Source organism: Dermochelys coriacea, chromosome 11, assembly GCF_009764565.3.
Source record: "Dermochelys coriacea isolate rDerCor1 chromosome 11, rDerCor1.pri.v4, whole genome shotgun sequence".
Classification (NCBI taxonomy): Eukaryota; Metazoa; Chordata; order Testudines; family Dermochelyidae; genus Dermochelys; species Dermochelys coriacea.
This window is the reverse complement of record NC_050078.2, coordinates 54,266,923-54,289,677: the sequence shown is the minus strand read 5'-3', so window position 1 is coordinate 54,289,677 and position 22,755 is coordinate 54,266,923. Positions and strand designations below refer to the sequence as shown.

At 39.6% G+C, this 22,755-nt stretch overlaps 1 protein-coding gene across 4 annotated transcripts in view; it reads right to left on the bottom strand.

Annotated features, from left to right (window-relative positions):
* Nucleotides 1–911: 911 nt before the first annotated feature.
* Nucleotides 912–22,755, bottom strand: part of MYO1B (myosin IB) — a 177,425-nt gene continuing 155,581 nt past the window's right edge. For all 4 annotated transcript variants that reach the window (XM_038421890.2, XM_038421886.2, XM_038421888.2 and 1 more), the window contains 7 exons: nt 20,080–20,154; nt 19,563–19,697; nt 18,278–18,384; nt 14,308–14,440; nt 13,243–13,395; nt 11,872–11,999; nt 912–2,566 (listed from right to left, as the gene is read on the bottom strand). In XM_038421890.2, coding sequence (XP_038277818.1) covers nt 2,443–2,566; nt 11,872–11,999; nt 13,243–13,395; nt 14,308–14,440; nt 18,278–18,384; nt 19,563–19,697; nt 20,080–20,154 — 855 coding nt within the window. In that variant the 3' untranslated portion in view covers nt 912–2,442. The remainder of the gene's footprint in view (nt 2,567–11,871; nt 12,000–13,242; nt 13,396–14,307; nt 14,441–18,277; nt 18,385–19,562; nt 19,698–20,079; nt 20,155–22,755) is intronic.

Genomic DNA, 22,755 nt, shown 5'->3' with positions numbered 1-22,755 from the left:
TTCAAATGCTCCTGAATTCCACCACTAATTTTCCACATGCAAACAACTGCAGGAACCAATGACAAAAGAACAGCCATACTGGGTCAGACCAAAAGGTCCATCTCGCTCAGTAGCCTGTCTTCTGACAGTGGCTAATGCCAGGTGCCCCAAAGGGAATGAACAGAACAGGTAATCATCCAGTGATCCATCTCCTGTCGCTCATTCCCAATGACAGAATTTACATATCTGCTTTCCTTATTTCCTGGTTATTTTTTGAAAATTTGGCCCTAATAGGTTCCTACTGGAAGTAGTCTGAAAGGTTAAACAACTTTACACGCCCTTGTAGCTTTAACTGGGTTACACTTTGCCAAGCGGAAATTTTAATTCATTGTATGTGAAGAATGGAGTTTGAAATATTAGATCACCACCTTTGTGCTATGTTTTTTGGGTAATGACTGCATAATCTGAGTGCACCCTAATATTGCTGTAGAAATTGTAGGCTGCTTTAAAATTTACAATTCATTAATCTGACAACACAGATTTATTTCGAGCCTTTTGGTATTACTAAAAGATTATGAGAAAGAGGTACCTTTTGTCTCATTTAAGAAAAGTTTAACACACAAGTTTCGCCATTCAAAAAAAGTACACCGGGGTAGCATTAAGGAGACAAGCAAAAGCAATCATTTTGTGCCCCAATCACAGCTAAACCCTTTTATTTCATTTTAACCCAAACCAAAATATGACAAAAATTTCAAAAGTGGAATAACTGTTTTTCTGGACATGTAAGGAGTGCATGTGAAGCCCTGGTGACTGCTGCAATAAATAGCAGGATTTTAATATTGAAAGTCTACATTACAATAGAACAACAACATAAGGAAACCTTCACAAATACTACATAACTTCACCAACAGGAGACTAATGAGACTCTGAACTTTGTTTATCTTTACTTTATTTATGCTTGGGCTTTCAGCATTGCATGTCTTAACCTGTCTTTGAAGGCAGGGATTTGTATCAGCCTGCAAGCACGCAATACTTCTCAATGGTCCTTTCATCAACAAATCAAACAATTACATTCAACAAACCCTTCACTTGAATAGTTACCTCTACCTAAAATCTCAAAAGTGTCCCCATAAATCCATGCTTTCAGCTAATGCTTCTGGTTTATAAAAGATTAATTGCAGTCAGTTACACTGAAAGTTTATAATGCAGTTCTTGATTGTAAAGTGTTTCTGTGCACACATTACATCAGGCACAAAAAACCTTATATAAAACAGTTCTGAAATACAAAAATATGGTTATAACGTAAGAGTACCAATCATCAGAGAATTAGGACAATTTTATTATTATATCAATTTATATACATCATCCCCCAGAATTACAAAACTTTTTAATTCTAAGTACTTTTCCCAAATTGACAACTGTAGTGTACATTCTAAAAAACTGCAAATTAAAACCACAAACCTACTTTCATCCCTACATCATCTATGCAGGCGATACTAATCATCTCTCTCTTACACACAAAAGTGTATTATAAATAATTTTTCACAAAATGTCATGGGTGTTTTATTGCACATTGTACATGCCCATATCTGAAAAAGACTAACTCTTCATATAACTAACCAGTTTAAATACCTTGCAGTTTTCATGATTCATACTACTGCATTTTTCAGGATCTAATGCTAACCAGTAATTTAAGGAAAAAAGCAGAATAGAAAATATGCTTTGAATTATATAGCTTTTGTGAATGAAAGAAATGTTGTTGCCCCTTTAATAATTCTACTCTGCTTCCTACTGTATAGTCGTTAAAAATATCTGACCTAATGAGAAAGCCTGTTTTGAAACACCAGCTTCTTTTCTGCAAATAAAAACCATATGCATATGTTGCATAGGAAGTTGTACATTCCTTCTGCTGTGCAGAATTAGGTTCTCCTGGGCTACATTCTGTTAAAGATCAAGTTACATACCTCTTAGAGCTGTTTACAATTAAAGTTACTGTTTCAGTCTCATAATTTTACCAGTCTCTCTAATGGTAGCAAACAATTAACCCTTTAGATCACCAGCACAGATTGGTATAAAAATGCAATGGGCAGAAGTTACCAATAAGCATCATGTCTTTTATGATGCAATCTATATATCTTCTGTTAGGCAGATTTCTAGTCCAATGAGTATTAATAGTTTTTTCATTAATATGTGGGTTTATGGTATGCTGTACTAAAATGTAATGGCTAAACAAAGAGCACATATCATATGCAACAGATATTTTGCCAGTTCATAAAATGTTGCCGCTGGACAAAATGTACATTTTGAGGGTTAAAACTACTGCATTAAGAAAGATTTAAAAGCTTATTAGTCAAATATTTTGCCAAGGGTTTCTAAAGCTATTAGCCATTTGCAGCCAAAAAAACTAAAAATTGCACTATAACAAAAACACAAGTCCATGAAAGGTAGAGGGATCAACTGCAGTTAAGGTACAGCAACTTCAAGGAGCCGGTTGTTTTTTCGTTTACAAGTTGGGATGTTGCCATTTTTCTGGTTGCCCTGTATAAACTTCACACATACTTTGTCTTGTCTGAACTGAACCAGGAACCTAGGAGATGGAATAAAATGGGTTTTAATTAAGGGTGGAAAAACCACATGTACAGCAAAGAGTCCTTTGTGCAAGAGTCTCTTTCATTAGCTACTGTAACAAGAAAAAGGTATATGATATTACCTCATGAAATTGTTTATGATATTAGAAATAAAAGAGGGTTAGAAACTAGAATATGTTATGTTATATATTATTTTTGTCCATTTATGCTCCCTTGAATTCAATTATCTTCCACTGTCAGTGATGAAGGCACCTTCAAACTCTAGATTTTTGCAGTACCAGTTTAGAAAGGGAACATTCGGAATGGTCTATTTGAAAAAGTGTGATTAATACATGAAAATATCAAAATGACAAGAAACAATACTTAGCATCATTCAACACTTCTGTTAATACACCCCCAGAATATTAGCCTGAGAAACACCAGTCAAGGATGGTCAAGATATATTTAATCCTGCCTCAGTCTTAGAGGATGGACTAGATGACCTCTTAAGGTCTACCTTTAAAGTACAGGATAGATATATACCAATTAATCCTCAAATATGCCTCATTGAAGGCGGGTAAATAAGAGACCCATTTTACAGGTGGGGAAACTGAGACAAATGTGGAAGGATTCACCTAAAACCACACGAGTAAGTGGAAAAACAAGCACCTGACAATTCCTAGCCCTGTGCTCATTTCTCCAGACACCATATGATGGTTTAACAATGGTCATGTGTATACTATAACTCTACAGACCCAAGCATCACTACCTTTACCCAGGTTTCAGAGTAGCAGCCATGTTAGTCTGTATTCGCAAAAAGAAAAGGAGTACTTGTGGCACCTTAGAGACTAACAAATTTATTAGAGCATAAGCTTTCGTGAGCTACAGCTCACTTCCGATGAAGTGAGCTGTAGCTCACGAAAGCTTATGCTCTAATAAATTTGTTAGTCTCTAAGGTGCCACAAGTACTCCTTTTCTTTTTACCTTTACCCACAATATTTTATTTCTTCCCCTTTCTCACTACCCTTTAGATCAGGCAATCTAATTGCCTATAGGTGTGATAGGAATTATTGTGATGGATATCAGTACATCCAATGTAAAACAGGCACATCAGAGCCATCACATCACATCACATCACATTGTGCTATGTCAGCAGATTTGGCAGGATGCTTTCTAATCATAGTTTCGAGAAAGATAAGATTGAACAAGTTTATCCCTAACCATTTCAAAGAAACAAAACACAAAATAATGTCTTCTAAATTAAAAGAGAAGATGACCTACTATGAAGGGATTTTACAATCTGCTGAAGAGCAACTTGCTTTCCCCGTTACTGCTGATCTCCACGATAGTAAAACTCAGGTATTCTGACTGCCCGCACTGAACATAATTTCAGCAATGCAAATCCAGTTATTGATCTACCAAAGGTTAACGTCTAGATTACATGCACCAAATAATAAAAAAGGTCCTGTGATGAGGCCACTCTTGTAAACAAAGTTTTTAAAAATTAAAACAGGATGTATAGATGTATATTATGGGATTTCTTGAAAATTTCTTGTCTACATTGTTCCTTGAGAAAACTTCCTAAAATAAATATGCACTATTTCCCGCCATTGCTAGTAGTTTCGGGGTGTAGAATCTACAACCACTAAACATTTGCTGAGACTGGGTCACATGGCTAATACACAGAAATCTTAGTCCAGGGCAAAATTGATGCGACAATGTATCTAGGGCAAAGAGATCTTGTATTTGAGACATTTACAATTATTCCCCACTTACTACAGCACTGGAACAGATCTTCTTGCTCTTCTACTGGTTTTCCAAAATCCTTCTCTAACTATATCCATTGCCATAAATGCTAAAATATCAAATTCCCAAGGTCTGCAGACTGTTTCAAAGATGATAATGTTATTCAAGCAGCAAATAACCTTTAAAAATATAGTTAAGTGTTGTGTGGGATAAAACTACCTTGCATAACCACTATGCAATAGATTTCTCTCTGGGGAAAAGTGGAATAAAGACTGTGTGTATCTAACAGTCAATACACATACTGATAAACACTTTAGGGTTCCAGAAGTTTTGCCCAACAGTATTCCCAAGTAGCCATTAAGACTGAAGTTAATACTTCAGGATCTTTCTCATTTTATACCAGAGTGTAGCATTAGAACTCTGACCTGAAGAAGGCAACCCAACCTGCATCACATTTAAAGAAAAGATGGTTTTACTGGGTATCATGGAACAATCTGGAATGCTCAGTTGATAGGGAAACTATTCTAGATGTAAAGAACTTATGATTTCTGGAGAATTTCTCTTGTAGATAAATAGTTAGGTACTTTTATGGCCACCATTATTGTAGTATCTGAGTGCCTCACAATCTAATGTATTTATCCTCACAACACTCTGTGGGATAGGGAATTGCTAATATATTCATTTTACAGATGGGGAATGGAAGCATAGAGAACTTCTGAGTGACTTTCCCCTGTGTCATACAGGATATCTGTGGCAAAGTGGGGTTTCCTTGAACCCAGGTTTCCCAAATCCCAGGCTTATGCCCTAACCATTGGACCATCCTCACCAGAAATATAATAAAGACCATATCCAGCTGCTTCCTGCCCCAGAGGGACTGTTGGTTAAATGAAATTAAGTGGCACAGACTGGCTATGGTTTGTGGCACAGACTGGTCAGGCACCAAAATTATGAACACCTGGAGCACGTTTGTTCTGGATTGCTTCCATTCTGTGTTTCTGGAGCCTAGTAACCCTCATATTTCTTACTCTCAGTCAGTTTTCACAGTTCTCCGTTTAGTGATTACATAAATTTCACAGCCCCTTCTCAGCCATCTGCAAATTTCTGATAGCTACTTCCTGCAGTCCAGATCGATTCAATTCTGCAATCTGGTGTCTCTAACCCTTCATTTTCCACTGAGAGTGGAAAAAACTCCCCTGCAATCATCCAGTTGCTTAAAAACCATCAATACGCCTTTATTAAGTCTTTCTGAATTTCACCACCACCACATGTAGCGAAGGGGTATCTGAGGCTAACAGCAGTAAACAAGATAGCACCACATCATTGTTTGGGCTCTTCCACAATTCCCATTGACCTAAAATAGGTCTTTTGTAATAGGCAGATTTTCCTTTCTAAGAAGTCTTCCAGTAGAGGCCAAAAACTTCAAAGAAGTTTCCCCTTCTGCTGGAAATCACAAAATCAAGCTGTCTGCAAAGTTCAGGGGAGGAAGCAGCCTGAGCTTTGCAGAGCTTCCACTCAGTACATTTTTCCTGCTGTACAATACCAGACGCTTAAGAGTCACTTGTTCAGAGCTCCCAGCCACGTAGCATCCAGAAGTGCCTACATTCACAGGCTGTGTCACCAGTGCTGCACTTTCCTTGATGTTCTGACCTCCTGAAACAACCCCCTGTAGGGTGACCGGCAGCAAGTGTGGAAAATCAGGATGGAGGGAGGGGGTAAATATATAAGACAGCTATATAAGACACAGCCCCAAATATCGGGACTCTCTCTATAAAATCGGGACCTCTGGTCACCCTAAACCCCTGCAGCTGGCTCACCATGTCTTGTGAGAGTTTTTCTGATAAAAATGACAATACAGAAGATAGATAACTCCATTTCAGCACATCTGATTGGCTCAGCAGTTAGCTTGTAACAATAAATAAATGCAAATACACTACAATAGAAAACTATCATACCCCTCCCCCTTCCCCGACTGAAAAAAAAATGATTGACTGGGCATAAACTAAACATGGTGCTACTATGAAGTTCTTTACATACTTTTGTGTGGATAAATACAAGGACAGCATATGCCTGAAGAGTTTTAAATTTTCAAGACAACAGATCCACAAACAAAAATGCAAGCCTCTGTGAAGATTTAGATTGTTAGCAGGAAAGATGACAAGATCTCAATCATCAGACAGGCCACACAAGTGCACTAAACAGTCTAACATGCATGCTGAAATGTGATTTTGGTAGCATATGCCCCTCTACTGAGCATTACACGAGATCCTTGTTAGGAATTGCCTCAACATTTTAAGATGCTAAGGGCACCTATACTTATGGTTGAGTAAATTTAATTGCACTTTTTATAGCACTAAGAAAAAAGTTGATATTTTCAGATGAAGAGCAACAACTGAAGAACAATATCTGAAGAAGTAGGTTTTTTACCCACAAAAGCTTATGCCCAAACAAATCTGTTAGTCTTTAAAGGTGCCACCGGACTCCTCGTAGCAACAACTCTAATTTTTCAAGTTAACCTTACATTTCAGCATTATCAACTCCATAAACTGTACTTATTACAGGAACTTTAGGCAGCAGTCTATGGTAAAGCGAGCAACAGCACATAAAGTGTCCAAATTTTGCCTAGAGAAATTGTTAATTTCACTAATGCTAAGAGGTTACTCGCCTGTGCATTGATTTACACGAGATGAACTCTGATGGAGCTGAGCGATAAACCTTTGTTTTGAGTTTTAAAATGTAGTCTAGGATATTGGGAAGGGGTGTGGTGCAGAGTCTGAGGGTTTTCTGTAAGCACCACATCGAGACAAGTTTCCACTTTTGGAGGTAAGCATTGTGGATGGACTTGCGTCTTCTGTGTAATAACACGTGTCTGACTTGCTCCAAAAAGGTTAGTTCGTGCAACTGGCACCAAGGAGGAGCCAGGCCGTCAAATGAAGTTTCTCCATTTGTGGATGGAAGATGCAACTGTCACTCTGGGAGAGGAGGTCTGGTCTCATCAGGAGAGTTCTTGGAGGGTAGATCGACATGTGAAGCAGGTAAGGATACCAGGTCTGTCTGGCCCAGGCCAGGGAAATAAATATGAACTTGGCCTTGTCATCCCTGATCTTACAGAGAACTCTGTATTTGAGGAATCTGAGGGAATGCATACATGAGTGTCCTGTTCCATGGGATTAGGAATGTGTCTCCCAAGGAGCCGGTCCCGAGTCCCGCTCTGAAGTGAAATAATTGGCATTTGCGGTTCCTTGCTCTGGCGAATAGGTCTATCGAAGGACAGCCCCAAAGGGAGACTAGGTGAGATTCGATTGTAGGATTTAGTTCCCATTCGTGTTCCTGTGAAAAGTGTCTGCTTAGTGCTGACACTCTGGCAGGTATGAAACTGTGATGTCTATGCAATGTCGTATGCACCAGTTCCACAGTTTGATGGCTTCTATTCACAGGGAGTGTGATCTTGCTCCCCCTTGCCTGTTGATGTAGAACATTCATGCAATGTTGTCCGTGAGTACTTGAATAGATCTGTTTTGAATGAGTGGGAGGAAGTGAAGGCAGGCATACCTGACAGCTCTGAGTTCTAGGAGCTTTATATACAGATGGGCTTCCGGTGCAGACCACTTGCCTTGTGTCATGTGGTGTTGCATGTATGCACTCCAGCCTATCAGGGAGGTGTGTGTGGTGAGCATGAGTGCTGGGGGATTTTGGTGAAAGGGAACTCCTGAGCATATATTCTCCCTTTCCGTCCACCAATGCAGTGAGTTCAGCATGTTTGCGGGTGGAGTTACCATCATGTGGAGGCTGTGCTTAGTGGGTTTGTATACTGAACTCAACCAGCCTTGTAAGCACCTCATGTGTAATCTGGCGTGTTTCACCATGAACATGGCAGTGGCCACGTAGCCCAGAAGTTGCAGACCCATTCTGGGGACACCATGTGTATGAGGTGTTTGATGGTGAGGAACCTGGCCTGCTGGAGGAAGGCTCTGGCGAGGGTCAAGTCCAGGTAAGCCCCAATGAACTCTATTTGCTGTGTAGGTGTCTCAGTGGACTTTTGGAAGTTTATTTGCAGTCCGAGCCTTTGGAAAAAAAGGGATGGTCGATAGTGTGGCCATTGGCATTTCTTCGTACAATCGGCCCTTGACAAGACAGTCGTCCAGGCATGGGAAAAATACGATCCCTTGTTTGCGAGGTGAGCTGCTACCACCGTGAGTGTCTTGGAAAACACCCGCAGTGCAGTGGAGAGACCGAATGGGAGCACTCTGTATTGGAAGTGGTCATGTCCCACTTTGAACCGTAGGAATTGTCTGTGTGCTGGGTGTATTGAGATATGGATGTATGCGTCTTGTAGGTCGAGGGGTGAGAACCAGTCCCCTCGTTCCAGTGCCAGTATTATTGTGCTTAATGTGACCATTCTGAATTTTTGGGGGCGGATGAATTTGTTGAGTTGTTGCAGGTCTAGAATGGGTCACCATCCTCTACTTTCTTCTGGGTCAAGAAATAGTGGGAGTAAAATCCCTTCCCTCTGTAAACAGAAAAGGAGTACTTGTGGCACCTTAGAGACTAACAAATTTATTTGAGCATAAGCTTTCATGAGCTACAGCTCACTTCATCGGATGTATTCGGTGGGAAAAAAGTAGGAGGAGTAAGAAGAGTAGTTGAGTTACTTCCTCCTGAAGTAGGTGTTCGTGAGAGGGGTCCCTGAAGAGGGATGGAAAGGGTAGGGGGGCATGAAATAAAGGGGCTGGAATAGCCCAACTGCACTATTTCCAGGACCCAATGATCATGTGTGATGTTTCGCCAAGCGAAGCATTGGAGACGATGGCCAAAAGGGCAAGTAGATGCTGGTGGTAAGGAGTGGTTGCTCAGATCCTCAACCAAGACTTCAAAATTGTTGTTTGTTGCCTGACTGATGGGACGTAGGTTGTTCCAACTGGGTTAGTTGACATCTGGTTAGGCTTGCTGTGGGACCTCCCAGTGTCATACTGCTTGGACTGTGGGTGGTTGTATTGCTGCGGGTGAGATCTCTGGTAAGGCTGGTATCTTTTTCTCTTGGAAGGAGGCGTGTAGATCCCTAGTGTTTGGAGGGTAACCCTGGAATCTTTCATCGTGTGAAGGACTTCATTGTTTTTTCCAGAAAAAATTTGTCTTGGTCGAACGGTAAATCCTCCACTTTGGTCTGCAGCTCTTTAGGGATGCCAGATGAAGAGAGCCAAGAGGCCCTACACAGTAGCTGTGGTGCGAGCTGCCATGTCAGACATGTCCAGAGATGCTTGAAGCGTCGTTCTGGATACTAGCTGTCCCTCTACCAGGACCGATTTAAAATCCGCTCTTTGCGGAGAAGGGGCGGGGGCCAGGCTGTTTAGGGAGGCATAGCCTTCCCTACCTGGCCCTCCGTATATTTTTGCAAGCCCGATGTGGCCCTCTGGCCAAAATGTTTGCCCACCCCAGGTTTAAGCTGTTTGTCTTTGATCTTGGCTGGTGCCGGTGGCCCCATGGCAGCACCGACAGCCGGTGCCTGATGGTGTGTCGGTGCCGGTGCCAATGGCATTGTCGGTGCCAGGGCTCTGTGAGAGAACGGCGCCAGCTCCGGTGCAGGTGCCAGTGCTGAGGAGGAGAACTGGCCATGATGCGGTCTTGACTCCTTACTTTTCTGCACCATATGCCTGGTGCCGGAGGTGTCGGGAATGTCACAGGTGCTGATCCTTGAGGCAGTTGGACTGCTGGCAAGGACCACGCTGAGGACCGTTTGTTTGTGCCCAGTTCCCTGTTTGTGGAGGTCGAGGCTCTCTTCCTCTTCTTGTGAGATGGTGGAGCCATGCTTTTGGTCGGTTCCAACCTGGTCAGAGAGCACCTAGGAGAGGGTTTTGTTCTGCCCGTCTCCAAATCAGGTTGGAGGGATTTCTCCAGAAGAATCATCTTTAAAAGCAAGTCTTGGTCACAGCAAGTTCTGGTTTTAGATGATTGCAGTGGACATGTTAGATGGACATGTGTCTCACCGACGCATTTGACACACTAGGATTGTCCATCCGAGTGTGGTATGGGGTCCTTGCAAGAGTCGCATTTTTTAAACCAGGAAACCCCGGCATCTTTAATGTGGCCCACTGAAGAAGGTCTAAGAACGAGACCTTGGATTGGGCAGAGGCTTGGGGGGGTTGTGGTGGTCAGGGGATGGGGAAGAGGAGGGGTTGGATAGGCGTGGGAGTCCCGGGGGCCTGTGAGGGGGTGGGGGTGTGGATAGGGGTTGGGGAACTCAGGGGACAGGGAGCGGGGGGGTTCACTCCCAAAGGGGGAAGAGGGGTTAAGAAAAACTAGGTGTTTTGTTTTGAGGGGTGGGGGGAGAGGTTGTTTTATTTTTAGTGAGGTCTATGCAACTGTCTAAAGGTAGGGTAGTAACTGGGGAGGTTTTAGCTAACTAAAACTAATTTTCTTTCAAAATGGGGAAGAGGTTCAGCACTGCTCCGAGTTCTGTCTTCAGCCAAGGACAGTTGAGAAGGAACTGAGGGAGTTGAAACGCACGCGCGCCAAACAGACTCCAATGATGCCACAAGACACCAACTACACACGCACGTCCTGACAGGGCACTGCTTCTGAAGATCTCCGATAAATGGCGCCTGGACACACAGATATCTGAAGTGGAGCACCCACAGGGACTCCACTTGAAGAAAAAAGGACAGATTCTGCCTCCTTTATTCAAAAGGAACAGTACTTACTCTATGAGCAGTCCCACTGTAATCAGTGGCATTACTCACAGAGTATGCTTCTACTCCACATGAGCAAATGTGGCAGAATCAGGCCCTAAGTCCAAAAACAGTTGGTGGTCTATTTCTTAACAGACCTTGCACTTAATCAATAAAAGCTAATTTACAGGGCAACTTTACTCTATGCATTGATAATAACAACTTTACTCTAATAACACTTTTAATCTGAATCTTACTCAAGAGACCAAAACATGAAACAGAACCCAATGGACACAATTTATAATTGGAGATTCCAGTTTTCTGCTTAAGCCACAAACAACTCATTAAACATCAACAGGAATTTTAAGCAACATACACTGAAAAGAAGGTAAAGGATCTTTCAGATGAACTGACATCCTTTTAATGTTTTGTATTTGTCAATTGCAGCCTGTATCATTTTCTGCTCATGTTCTCCATGATTCATTATTTGGTCACACAGAGTAGCAGCATGTAACGCTGCTTATGTATGTGGGTTACACACAGTGTGAAAACATAAATGTATACAAGTAAAAGATGGTTTTAAATTGAATTTGTGTTTATTTAATTTCACTGATAATGAAATATGATTTCTGCTCAAACGTATACAGTCTCATTTCAAACAAACCTAAAAAACAAAGAATTTCTCTACTAAGTTTCAAGGCTCTAAAATAGCCAAAAACGAATACTGGAGATGAGCACAGACAGAAACAGAAAACAGGAATCCCTGATTACAAGTTATTTTTCTGTCATCAGAAAAAAAAATCCCAGTTACACAATGCCCTTTTGTTTATCCAAGGTTAGATTTTTGACTGATGAACCTATCAGCATGCTGCACTGAAGGAAATGTCCTTCTAAAAACAAGCGAAAAATAAACATACTCATCAGAAATCTCGATGCTGAGCTTCTGTTTGGTCTGGCTGAGAGTGGTGCGGTAAAGCTTGGTGGCCATTTCAATAAGGTGATCACTGCTGAACAGGAAATCCCCTTTACCAGCTGCTCCTGAGCCCTGAAACAGAAAGAAAGGTCGCTAGTATCACCACAAATACACTCAGCGGAATCCTGTAGCGTTTTATTTATATAGGTAAGCAGTCTTTAGACCCCCTCCTTCCTATGGCACCCCCCAAAATGCAAAACATAAGGATCAAATACCAGTAAAGCACACCACTAGGCAAGACTGAATAGCAAGGAGGTTTCCTGTCACCAGTATTTTGACTTCTAAGTTAAAAAGGAACACCGTTCAAGTTTTGGGCTTCATATATGACTCAATTTTAAACCTGTTAGAATCTGATGAGAAAACTCCATGGGATTCTAAATATCAAGGTAAATTCCCCCTTAGCCCAAAGGAAAGCCACTAAACTTTGTAGATCCTACAGAAATGCACTGTTTTAGTCTCCCTCTGCTGGCTACATCACAGCAATTCACACTATATCAGGAACGGAAACCAATTGTTGATACTAGCACACAGAAAAAGATGTTCTGGCATGACAGGGCACTATATAAATAGAATTTGTTCAACAAAACAGCTAAGCTATCAGCTCCATTTAAGAAAAATGCTAACGGAATAGATTTTTAAGAGGGTTCTACAAACAGTGAAGAGAAACAAAAGTACTTGTAGATTCTTTTAGATTGGTAACTAAATTAGTGATGTAATAATGTAAATTTCTTTGAGCTCCCATCGAGCGGATGAATGGTAAAGTTAGTGATGATGAATGCAGAGAGTAAGATGAAGTGAACAATAAAAATGTGGTAAAAATATTATCAAAGAGTTTTTAGAAGCCTAGGTATAGAAGTTAATAAGTTTACTCAGAAGAAAAAAAGGGGATGATATTTAATCTAAACTTCCCATTTTCCCTAAAGAGCAGAAACATATTTACTAATCTGTTCATTATACTTTAGTTACACTGAAGAGTCAGGGAAAACTATATGAGGGGTTAAAAAGCTAAAGACAAGTTTTCACTATGAATAAAAACCAGATTAAAGGGCCATTTCACAAATGGTAAAAGTCTAATCCTAAAAAGGCTGAAGCAAATCACGAGGTCCCATTTTCACAAGTGAATTGTCACCCATTATTTAACAGTTCCACTACATGGTCTTTAGTAATCTTAAACCTACCACTTCATAGATGTGGGAAAGGTTTAGACAGCTTTTTTAACCTTACATGCTAGCAACACAAGAATTAATGTTTTAAAATAATTTCTTCTCATACAGTATAAATTTGCTTGATAATTTATTACAGATTTAAACTCTACCTCTTTGAGGTGCACAGCAAAAAAGCCATCATTTTGAGAGCTCATGGACACTTTAGTAACATCACCCAGAGGGACCTCTGACTTGATATGTCCAGACTTTTGATCAGCAAGGAGAACATTATTTTTTGTTAGTAAGAAAATCCTGGATGCACACTGTAAAATGAGAAAATGAAAAACATTATCTATTCAAACACACAGAGAGGAAGACTCTACAACAGAGTAACCATTAAGAAAACAAACAGTTCATACAACTAAGAACTGTGGCTCAAATTTTCAAACCTGAGTGTCTTAAACTCAGCGAGAGCTGCAGTTTGATCAACGTCTCTGAAAATGTGGTCACCTTTATTTAACTGCCTTCTTATGGATCCAGAAGCCTAATGCATCCCCAGTTCTTCATTTTGCCCCCTATGCTTACATGTATAAACACAATGTTTTTAATTGTAAGTTTATAGATGTACAATCTGAAAATGGAAAGCCAGAATACATATATAAATGAGAATGACCCTGATTCTTCATTCCTTGTGCACTGCAAATGTCCATTGAAATCAACGTAAATTTTGAGTGCAGAATAAATGCAGTATCAAGTATATATATTTGTGTGCACACATACTATATGTACCAAAATGCTTATGTATTTTAAATACTATGTTGTCCTCCGCTACCATCTCACAGAACTATTCTCCTAATACGCAGCTAAGCATTAATTTTTCTAAATACCAACATTTTTTTGAAATTAGAAATATACTTATCCTAAAAGAATTCCACACTTACACCGTGTAAAATGGATAATTTAATAAAAACAGTTATGAAAGAAACTACCATCAATTAATAAATAATACCTGCCTCTTATACAGCACTTTTCATCATAGATCTTTACAATAGAGTACTTTACAATAGAGGTAAGCATCACTATTCCCATTTTACAGATGGGAAACTTGAATAAATAAGCATTTTAGTACCTTCAGAATCACTGAGAAGAAAAATAAAATTGCCCTATATGTTAATTTACAGCAAGACCTATCACATCAGAATGCCCTTTGGGATTAAACAGTTCCATTTTATTACCTTCCCATTAGCTCTATTGATTTTATTCACAACTTCAGCAATAATGATCTTTTCTTCCACGGCATCTTTGAGTCTTTTGTACTTGGGGTTCTTGCTGATTTCCAGGTAAGCCCCCTGGAATGGTTGCCCAACACTATGGAAGGACAAAACAATACAGAAACACTCAAGTTAAGTTTGACCTTTGGGCACAAATAAAAATCCCAGAACTGTCACATTCTGGTGCAGGCTTTACAATGGTGCATTGGTGCCAATGGCAGTCCCAAATACCTTATTCATGGGTATTGTATTTACTTGCATATACTTCCCCGCCATAGAACTTTGTTAATTGCACGATGTTGAACACAAGAATATATAAAATATCCCAGTCTTGGCACTTAGGTAGATATTTTCCAAGGGGCCTAAAGCAATTTGTTAGGCATTCAACTCCCATGATTTTCATGGGAGTTGGGTGCCTATCAGTTCTCTGTGCCTTTACAAATCTCTCCCTGAATATACGCCAGATTTGGATTTATCTCCTACTTAGTCCTATTTGACAGCATTCAGACTTCCAAAACCTCAACTGTACATTTTAATGCATACTATTGTATGCTTCAGTCTTGAATTGTTCCTACATGAGAAGCACCACATCAGAGATACAGTGAAAACTGCTTCTTCCTTCCTGCAGCACAAAAGGGATTCCAGAATTCCACAGGCACATGTCTATTGGTTGGAGGCAGACATAAAAAAAATGGATGTGCCAACCAAGATCCAGGGGACAGCACCCTCACAGAAATATGGCAGCCTCCACTTTTTCCAGCAGTGGGAAAGAGTGTTAAAAAAAAAACCACACCTATAGAGGAGGAGATCAAAAAACAGTTAAGAGAAATAGACAGAGACACAAATACAATGAAGAAAAAGATATTCCAGGATCTATTATATGAAAGAAAGGAGAAAGACTGAGCGAAGCCTGGGATGGAAAGGAAGTATAAGAAAAGCAAGAGAGATTCATAATTAACATATTTTTAAATGTATTAAACAAAGTTGTTGGCTGTTGATAACCTTACCCATTAATACACAACTGTTGTATACTTCTAAAATGCAGGTAGTGTCAATTTGGGGGCCTTCGAAGATCAAATTTTCTCACCCTGGCTAGTGGACTTAATTGGTCTAGGTTCTTAAGATAATAAGTACTGGGTAATATTTTCAAGCCCTGCTTCAGGCAACAGTGCTGCACAACGGTATATTTAGCCAAATAAGTTTTCAAGAAACACTAGCATCTCCCTCTCTGCTGTCACACTTAAACAAATTAGCTAAAAATGTTTTGTAAGTCTTTAATCAGTGTGGTTTCATTTCATTTTGAATTTAGGAAACATTTTGGTTGAAAATATGGATTCTGGCTGAACCAAGAGTTGAAGATTTAATTACAATGGGTATTGGCTTTCATTTAATCAATTCCCCATTGCTCAAACAAGAAATCTTTCCACATTCAGATTCTGACTAGCAGGCTGGAGAGAACAGTCTAACACAAGTTACATTTATACAAAATATAAGACACTCCACAAGGTTTGTTTCCCCTGAAAACTGAACATCTAGTTTCTCAGCATCAATCATGACTTAAGCTTAAATTTCAATTAAGCTTCTTTGTAGATCTCCAAAACTGATTTTTATCAGCTTTACTACACACAACATAAATATGTGTCTGCAGACCAAGGAAAAATGTAGACATTCTTGCAATTACTTGAGCAACATTAACTGGGCAGATAGCACCAACTGGAGACGCATCAGAAATTCCCTGATATATTCAGGCCTCTACCTGTCTGAAATACCGATAAGAATATTTGTAGAGATATGTAAGATTTTAGCCAGCCTAGACACTATCACTGAGTAGACAGAGTCTCTGGAATAGAAATAATTACCAAACAAATGTGGCCTTGGGAAGATAAAAAGCTTTACAAGTTTCATTATTTAAAGGTATTTCTTAACAGGCTTAACTGCAAAACTGCCTAGTCCTCACATTCCAATACTGCTCACTTTTTTCATTAATATTTTGGAATCAATTAAGCTGAAATAATGACCACAGCAAATCTGCTAGCAGCAAGTATTTTTGTTTGCTTCTTATTGTCCAAATCCTGAACAAGTGAGAAAGGCCTACATGCCGCTGCAAAGATCATTTCCCTTCCCTTCCGCTCTTTGCAGCCCTCCACTGGCTACTCCCTTCTTTGCTGCCTCAGACATAAGCCACTTGTCTTTACTTTCAAGGTCCTTCACAACCCATCCCCACCAGAACAAGAGTCCTAAAAATAAATAAATAAATTAAAAGCCAGAATGCAGGGCAGTGGGAGGCCCCAAGAGTGAGCAATGGGGTGCAGGGAGCTATTGGGGGGAACTGGGAGGAAGATAAGGGTAGTGGGGGAAGCTTGGGGAGCAGGGGTAACTCCCTGCAGAGCCTGTCCTGTCTCCACCTCCCCCCACAGATATCTCCTCTTCTCTTGCTAATGTGCCAGTTTCCACAACAGATATCCGTCCTACGTATGCCCAGCACCTGCTCCCTGTGGAGACACTGCTGCCCAACATCGCCTGGCTCTCGTTCCGCCTCAGGCTCCCAACAGCTCCACTCCCTGAGCTCCCCTGCCCAGTCCTGGCTGCCACACCCTGGCTCCCTTCATGCTGAGTGCCCAACCTCCCACCTGCCAGCTAGTTGACAGCCTGCAGCCAGAGACGGAAAGGAGCCACCTGGCCCAGGACCAGAAGAAGTACTGGAATGCCACTCCCACACAACTCAAGTGCGGATACCCACCTTCCCTGTCATATTTCATTCACTATCTAAAGGTTGATGCCTGTCTCTGAGCAGACAGTGATGCCAGCCTCCATCCCCTACTTGTTACATTTTCAAACAATCACTTTCATGCTCTGTCCTGCTGCCCCACATGCTGGGAAGGAGATCCCTGTAAACATCCACAAAGCCACCTTCTTCAAACACCCCTTTGCCGTGACGCCTCCAAAAAACTTAACCGTTATGCTGCTAGTGTGCTGAGGACTACTGCTTATCAAGCTGACCAATGCTGCCTCCTTGTTTCCTTGTACTCTCCCCTGGATCTATCTAGATCTATCTGCTGTCCCTTCTCTTACACTTAGATTGTAAGCTACCTGGGGCAGTGACCATCTTTTTTATTTTAGTATTTGTACAGCACCTAGAACAGTCAGCTCCTGGTCCATGACAGATGCTCTTTCATGATAGGGTAATACAAATAATTAATCATAATAAATCTGCACCGTGTTACAGCAGTGCTGGGAGATGGGATCCTTAGCTCCAATGTGTATTGGATGCTCAGATTCGGAGTAGCCAAGCCAGGGCTGGGTATTGCCAGGGATGGTGGTAGGGAGTAGTGGACTCCATTGTTTGCTCTCTCTCATGTGGGATGTAGGCTACTTAGCTTTGAGCAGAATGTGGGCTCCCTGGCCTTTTCCTCATTTGTGAGTGAGACTGTTAATTCCACCCCTTCACATTGTTCCGTTGCACTCACTGCCAGATCAGCAAGGCAAGAGAAGGAGGCATCCAGTCCCCCTGTGCAGGTTCGCTATATGTTTATTATTCAAAGAAACATCCTTTCTGCTATATTTGGGGTCTTGGCACATGAAAACAGTCCTCAATGTTCACAGTGACAAAACTGGTGGCAGTTTCTGGTTCTAACAGAACACGATCAAAAGTCAGTAGTTTAACATTTAATTTAGAAGCAAGTTGATTTCACTGTGTAGGACTGACAAAATAAGCTATGACACCGCAATGATTTGATCAAGACAGTAATCCAGAAACAAAAAGTTCTCAAGGCATGCAGGATTAGCAAACTGGTCCACAAAAAAAGGTCCACAACTAGCAGTTTCTCCTGGTTAAAATAAACAAGGCATTGTTTTTTAACTCCCTAAATCTATGTAAGGGTGCAGATTATTTTTCTTTTACACTGTGAGCAGTGGTACCAGAATAACTCATTACCTGGCTGGATATAAAGCCTTCTTGTCCTTAAAAAGTTCACTGGCTTCCAGTTTTTCTTCATATACAAGCTTCTGTTGATCTGTGAACTGGTCTCTGTACTTTTTACACTACAAAACATGACATTTTAGAGGAATCATAAATCACTCTTGGAAATCTGCTTTAATGCAGCGGTCATCACTGATTACTATCCACTTATTGCTTAAGATGCACATTCTTAGTATATTTCTGGAGTGACTCAACTCCATCCGACATGCCATGGTAACACAGCAACCACTAGCTGAGGCACTTCAGCCTTTGCCTGCTCTACACACCTCTGAATTATATTAAGACACATTAGAGATGATTTTAAAGGAAGTATATATGGTTAGCTGACTGTACTGTCAGTTAAAATCCCACTGTATTCCTCTGTAGCAGTTCACAAGAACAATGCTTCACAGGTGTGGTTTTTTTATTTTTCTTTTTTGTTATGATGTACCACAACACAGCCACTTTATATAATTAATACAATAATCAGGATCCGGATGTTCCTTTTAGCAGGCAGAACTGTATTGTTGTAAATGTTTTATCCTGGAGTTGCTTTGAGTGGGGGCCCCCTACTTTCAGCATTAACTCAACTTTCTGAAAGCAAACACAATTTAGAACACAAACATTATCAAATAATTACCAATAGCTATTAATACACATACATAAATATACAGAACTATCAAAGTGTAGCTGAAAAATTTAGATTTGTTTGCAGAATTCAGCATGTTCCCAATTTACCATGTTAAAAAGTTACAACAAGAGAATCTTTGTCCTTGACCATTTGCAGAAAATGGCATAATTGCAAAGAGATCATCATGGATGCTGAGTGTTCACCAAGTGTCTCGGCAGCACTTAAATAGATTCTCGCCATTTTCTCCATTAACAGGTCCAAAACAAATTTCAGCTAACCACAGTTCACATGCATAATATTCCACTGAGTATTTCCACTGTTAGACTGAGTGAACACCAGTCCTGGATATGAACAGAGTATTATAAGCTACCAATTATGCATATTCACTTCATATTAAATTGAGAGCTGGGGGTGTGGGAGGGGAAGCAATACACTTTGCTCTTTTTTTTCCCCAACCACCAAAAGGACTAGATAATGTATGGTTATGTCTGGAAAGCCAAATAGAATGATAAAAACAAACAGCTTATGCAAAAAAATTAGTGGACAACACTGTAGTAAATATTTCCTAAAAATACATCCTCCATGAACAAAATTGAGGCACTCAAATTATATGATCAAAATGTACCCTACCCTCCACAAGTGGAAAATCCTCTTCAGTTCCTTGTGAGTTGAATCCAAGAAGAGGTAAGGCCTTGCTGGCCAATTTTTGTCTATTGGTGATAAAGAAGGCATCTTATTCTTCATTTCCAAGAAGTACTTTTGCATCTGTGATAAATTTGAAGCAAGATGTTTTATTAATCTCATCCAGTAAAAGTTACGGAAACAAGCTAGAAATGACAGGTGCTCTTCAATAGTAAGTGTTGTTATTCAGCTGCAACTCCCACACTTATTAAGCCTGTTCACAAGTTTGGGAGGCTAAATTTATTGAGAAATGCTGATGCTACTTTAAGTGTAGGCTGTCCATGTCCTTAACTTCAAAACATGTTACTATTCCTTCTTTACAACAGAAAGAACTAAATAGTCATGCTGTCACCTGTACAGTATGATGACTTCTTTACAAATATTATTAGGACCCTCGCAGCTAACACTTCTGGCTATGCTAGAAAACAAAACTTTACATTAACCTATAATGTATATAGGTACTTACAATTTTCTGAAGTGTAAATTCATAAATTTTCCTTCCAGCATTGGCTCGAAAGAATTTCCTATATTCTCTACGGACCTGAAACATTAAACAGGCCTTCAGAGTGAATATGTATAATTAACATTTATCCATGAATGGTTTTAACAAAGCATTGTACATTAAGAAAGTGAAATATGAAGTTACAAGTGTGGCCAATGAAAACAACGGAAAAATCAGGCACACTCAAGATGTGGGAAATAGGTCACAGACAAAGATCAAAGTTGCCTAAAGCTGCAAAGAACTACATTAAAAGTGATACTGTAAAAAACCAGAGGACTTTCCATTATCTTTACAACTGTCAAATATGATTAAGTTGATCGCATATTGAGAATATTTCCACAGTTTTTTTGCTGTAAGCCTGTGATAAAGAGAGTGAAACTCTTTTAGTGATAAGGATTTTATTGAATCGTAATTGCCACTGGGTTGATTTGTGAATTATTTTGTTAATTGATGGGAGGATTTTTTTCTGTACATGCACTTGGAGGTTTTTTGATGTGTGTATTTTATAAACCTAAATACACAGAGATAATGATAAATATTAATTAAGAAAGTGAAATCAGAAGAAAAGTTCTGTACATCAAATTTTTCATACAAGTGCTCTTAGAAAAATATCAAGAAAATGAGCTACTGGTGACTGAAAGAAACAGGTAATATAGATTAATTTTGCTTAGGGTCAGACACATGAAATAAAATTTAACAGAACAAATCATGAGTAATCATTAAAAGCCACTTTTAGAGGAGATTTCTGATACTACTTTATATACACATGATTTTTAAAGCAACTCTAAGGTAGAAAATGGAGAAATTTCTACCTACCTCTGGTATTACCACTACCATGGTATCTAACCTCTCCAACTATTACACACTTGAAACCAAAATTGAGACAACACACCTTATTTGGACTTTTGTGAAATGCCCAGAATTCACAACAAGTTAGCTGAAATTCATTAACTTTTTTGCATGCCTTGGCTGAGTTAGAAGCAAACCTGTTAAAGTTTTTAGTGGAAATCAGGGATAATGGCTATGGTCTTGCATACTTTTCCCACACAGCAAGCTCAGTGGTTTTGGTGAATTTCGCATAGTGTTCTTGGATTCATCTGAACCAAAACCAAAGTGAAAGCCAGCAGGTGAAAACCCACATTAGTCAAAACACAAAAGGTTCACATAGCCTTATGCCACCAGCCCTCTCTCCCATCCCAAGCGTCTCACACAAATCTTCTCTAAGCCACCATTTTGAAAAGAAGAATTTTTCAAATGTTCTCATGAAAAAAAAACAAACAACATTGGGGGGAAAAACACATATTAATCAAACATTACTGAGATATGTTAACAGCATTAACAATATTTAAAGTGCTTCATTCTCACCAAACTTTCTCTGTTCAAATTTTTCTTTTCCTCTCCAGTTAATAAGAAAAATGCTTTGAGTTTTCAGATGTTGACTTTTACAAGGGACTTTTTAAATGAATTGCAGAAATTTTCAGTAAAATCTATATCTTCCTTATGCAGTTAAAGTTTAGCCCTCTCTAATTAGCACACAACCACTATCAGCACGTTAGCAATGGATATTATCCATCAATAAACAGATTAACACCTTCAATCCCAGTCTGACAATATTGACTGAAAAATATTAAAAAGGTGACTTCCTTGTAATATATGGGTCCCATATCTCACCAAGTTCTCAATTGTACTCCTTAAAAACAAAGTTGTTATTACTCTTCATGAGCAGCAGTTTGTGTGAGCTTAGTTTTTAATGAGAATACTGCAAAACACACACATACTCTCTCTCTCTCTCTCTCTCTCCCCCCCCCCCTCCTGGCACAATAGGAAAGCCAGCAACAACATAATTCCTTGGTAGATCAGTACTAGAGAACCCCAAATCTGGGAAGTACTGTACATACTATTAAAATCCCACTTATTTACTATAAACAGAAAAATAAATAAAAAATAAATTTAGAAATCTTGATCCAGCTTTATTTTTCAAAAATACTAATGATCTTGATTCAAATAGGTAAAAATGCTTTGATTTAACAGCTATTAACTCAAAAGCTTCCCTCTACAAACATGATGGAAGAAAACAGGCAAACAAATCACACAGTATCTAACCAGGCAAATAAATCACACAGTATTGATGTAGAAATTATTATACATAGCTAGGATCTTGCCATGGAACTCACAGTGTGTATTCATATTCCAAAAGAATTGTGTGCTTTGGATGAGTCCATTTCTGCTAGAAATAAAACCCTCAAAACCATAGCATATACAGACAAAGGCATGCCCTTGCTGTATAACATGTTCAAGGTTTTGGCTTTATTAAAGTTAGTTTTCATTTAAAAAATAATGCTCAATATACAGCAGTGTTCTTGACTTCTTAGAACGGACATTTTCTTGGTTTCTAAATCATAAAAACTGACCTACTTTGACAGCAGTAAAGCATTATTCTAATCTGAAGAATGACTTCTTAAAAATGGCACCTTCATATCCCCTGCTCTCCTTCCCAAATGTATATTGAGTCGCATTTAATTTAGTGACATGTTTTCACTACATTTTATCCATGATAGCACGCAATAGAACACCTCTGAAGAGTTATGACTTATACATCATCAACAGAACTGTCAATAAAGTTTCAACTGTAGAGCCAAA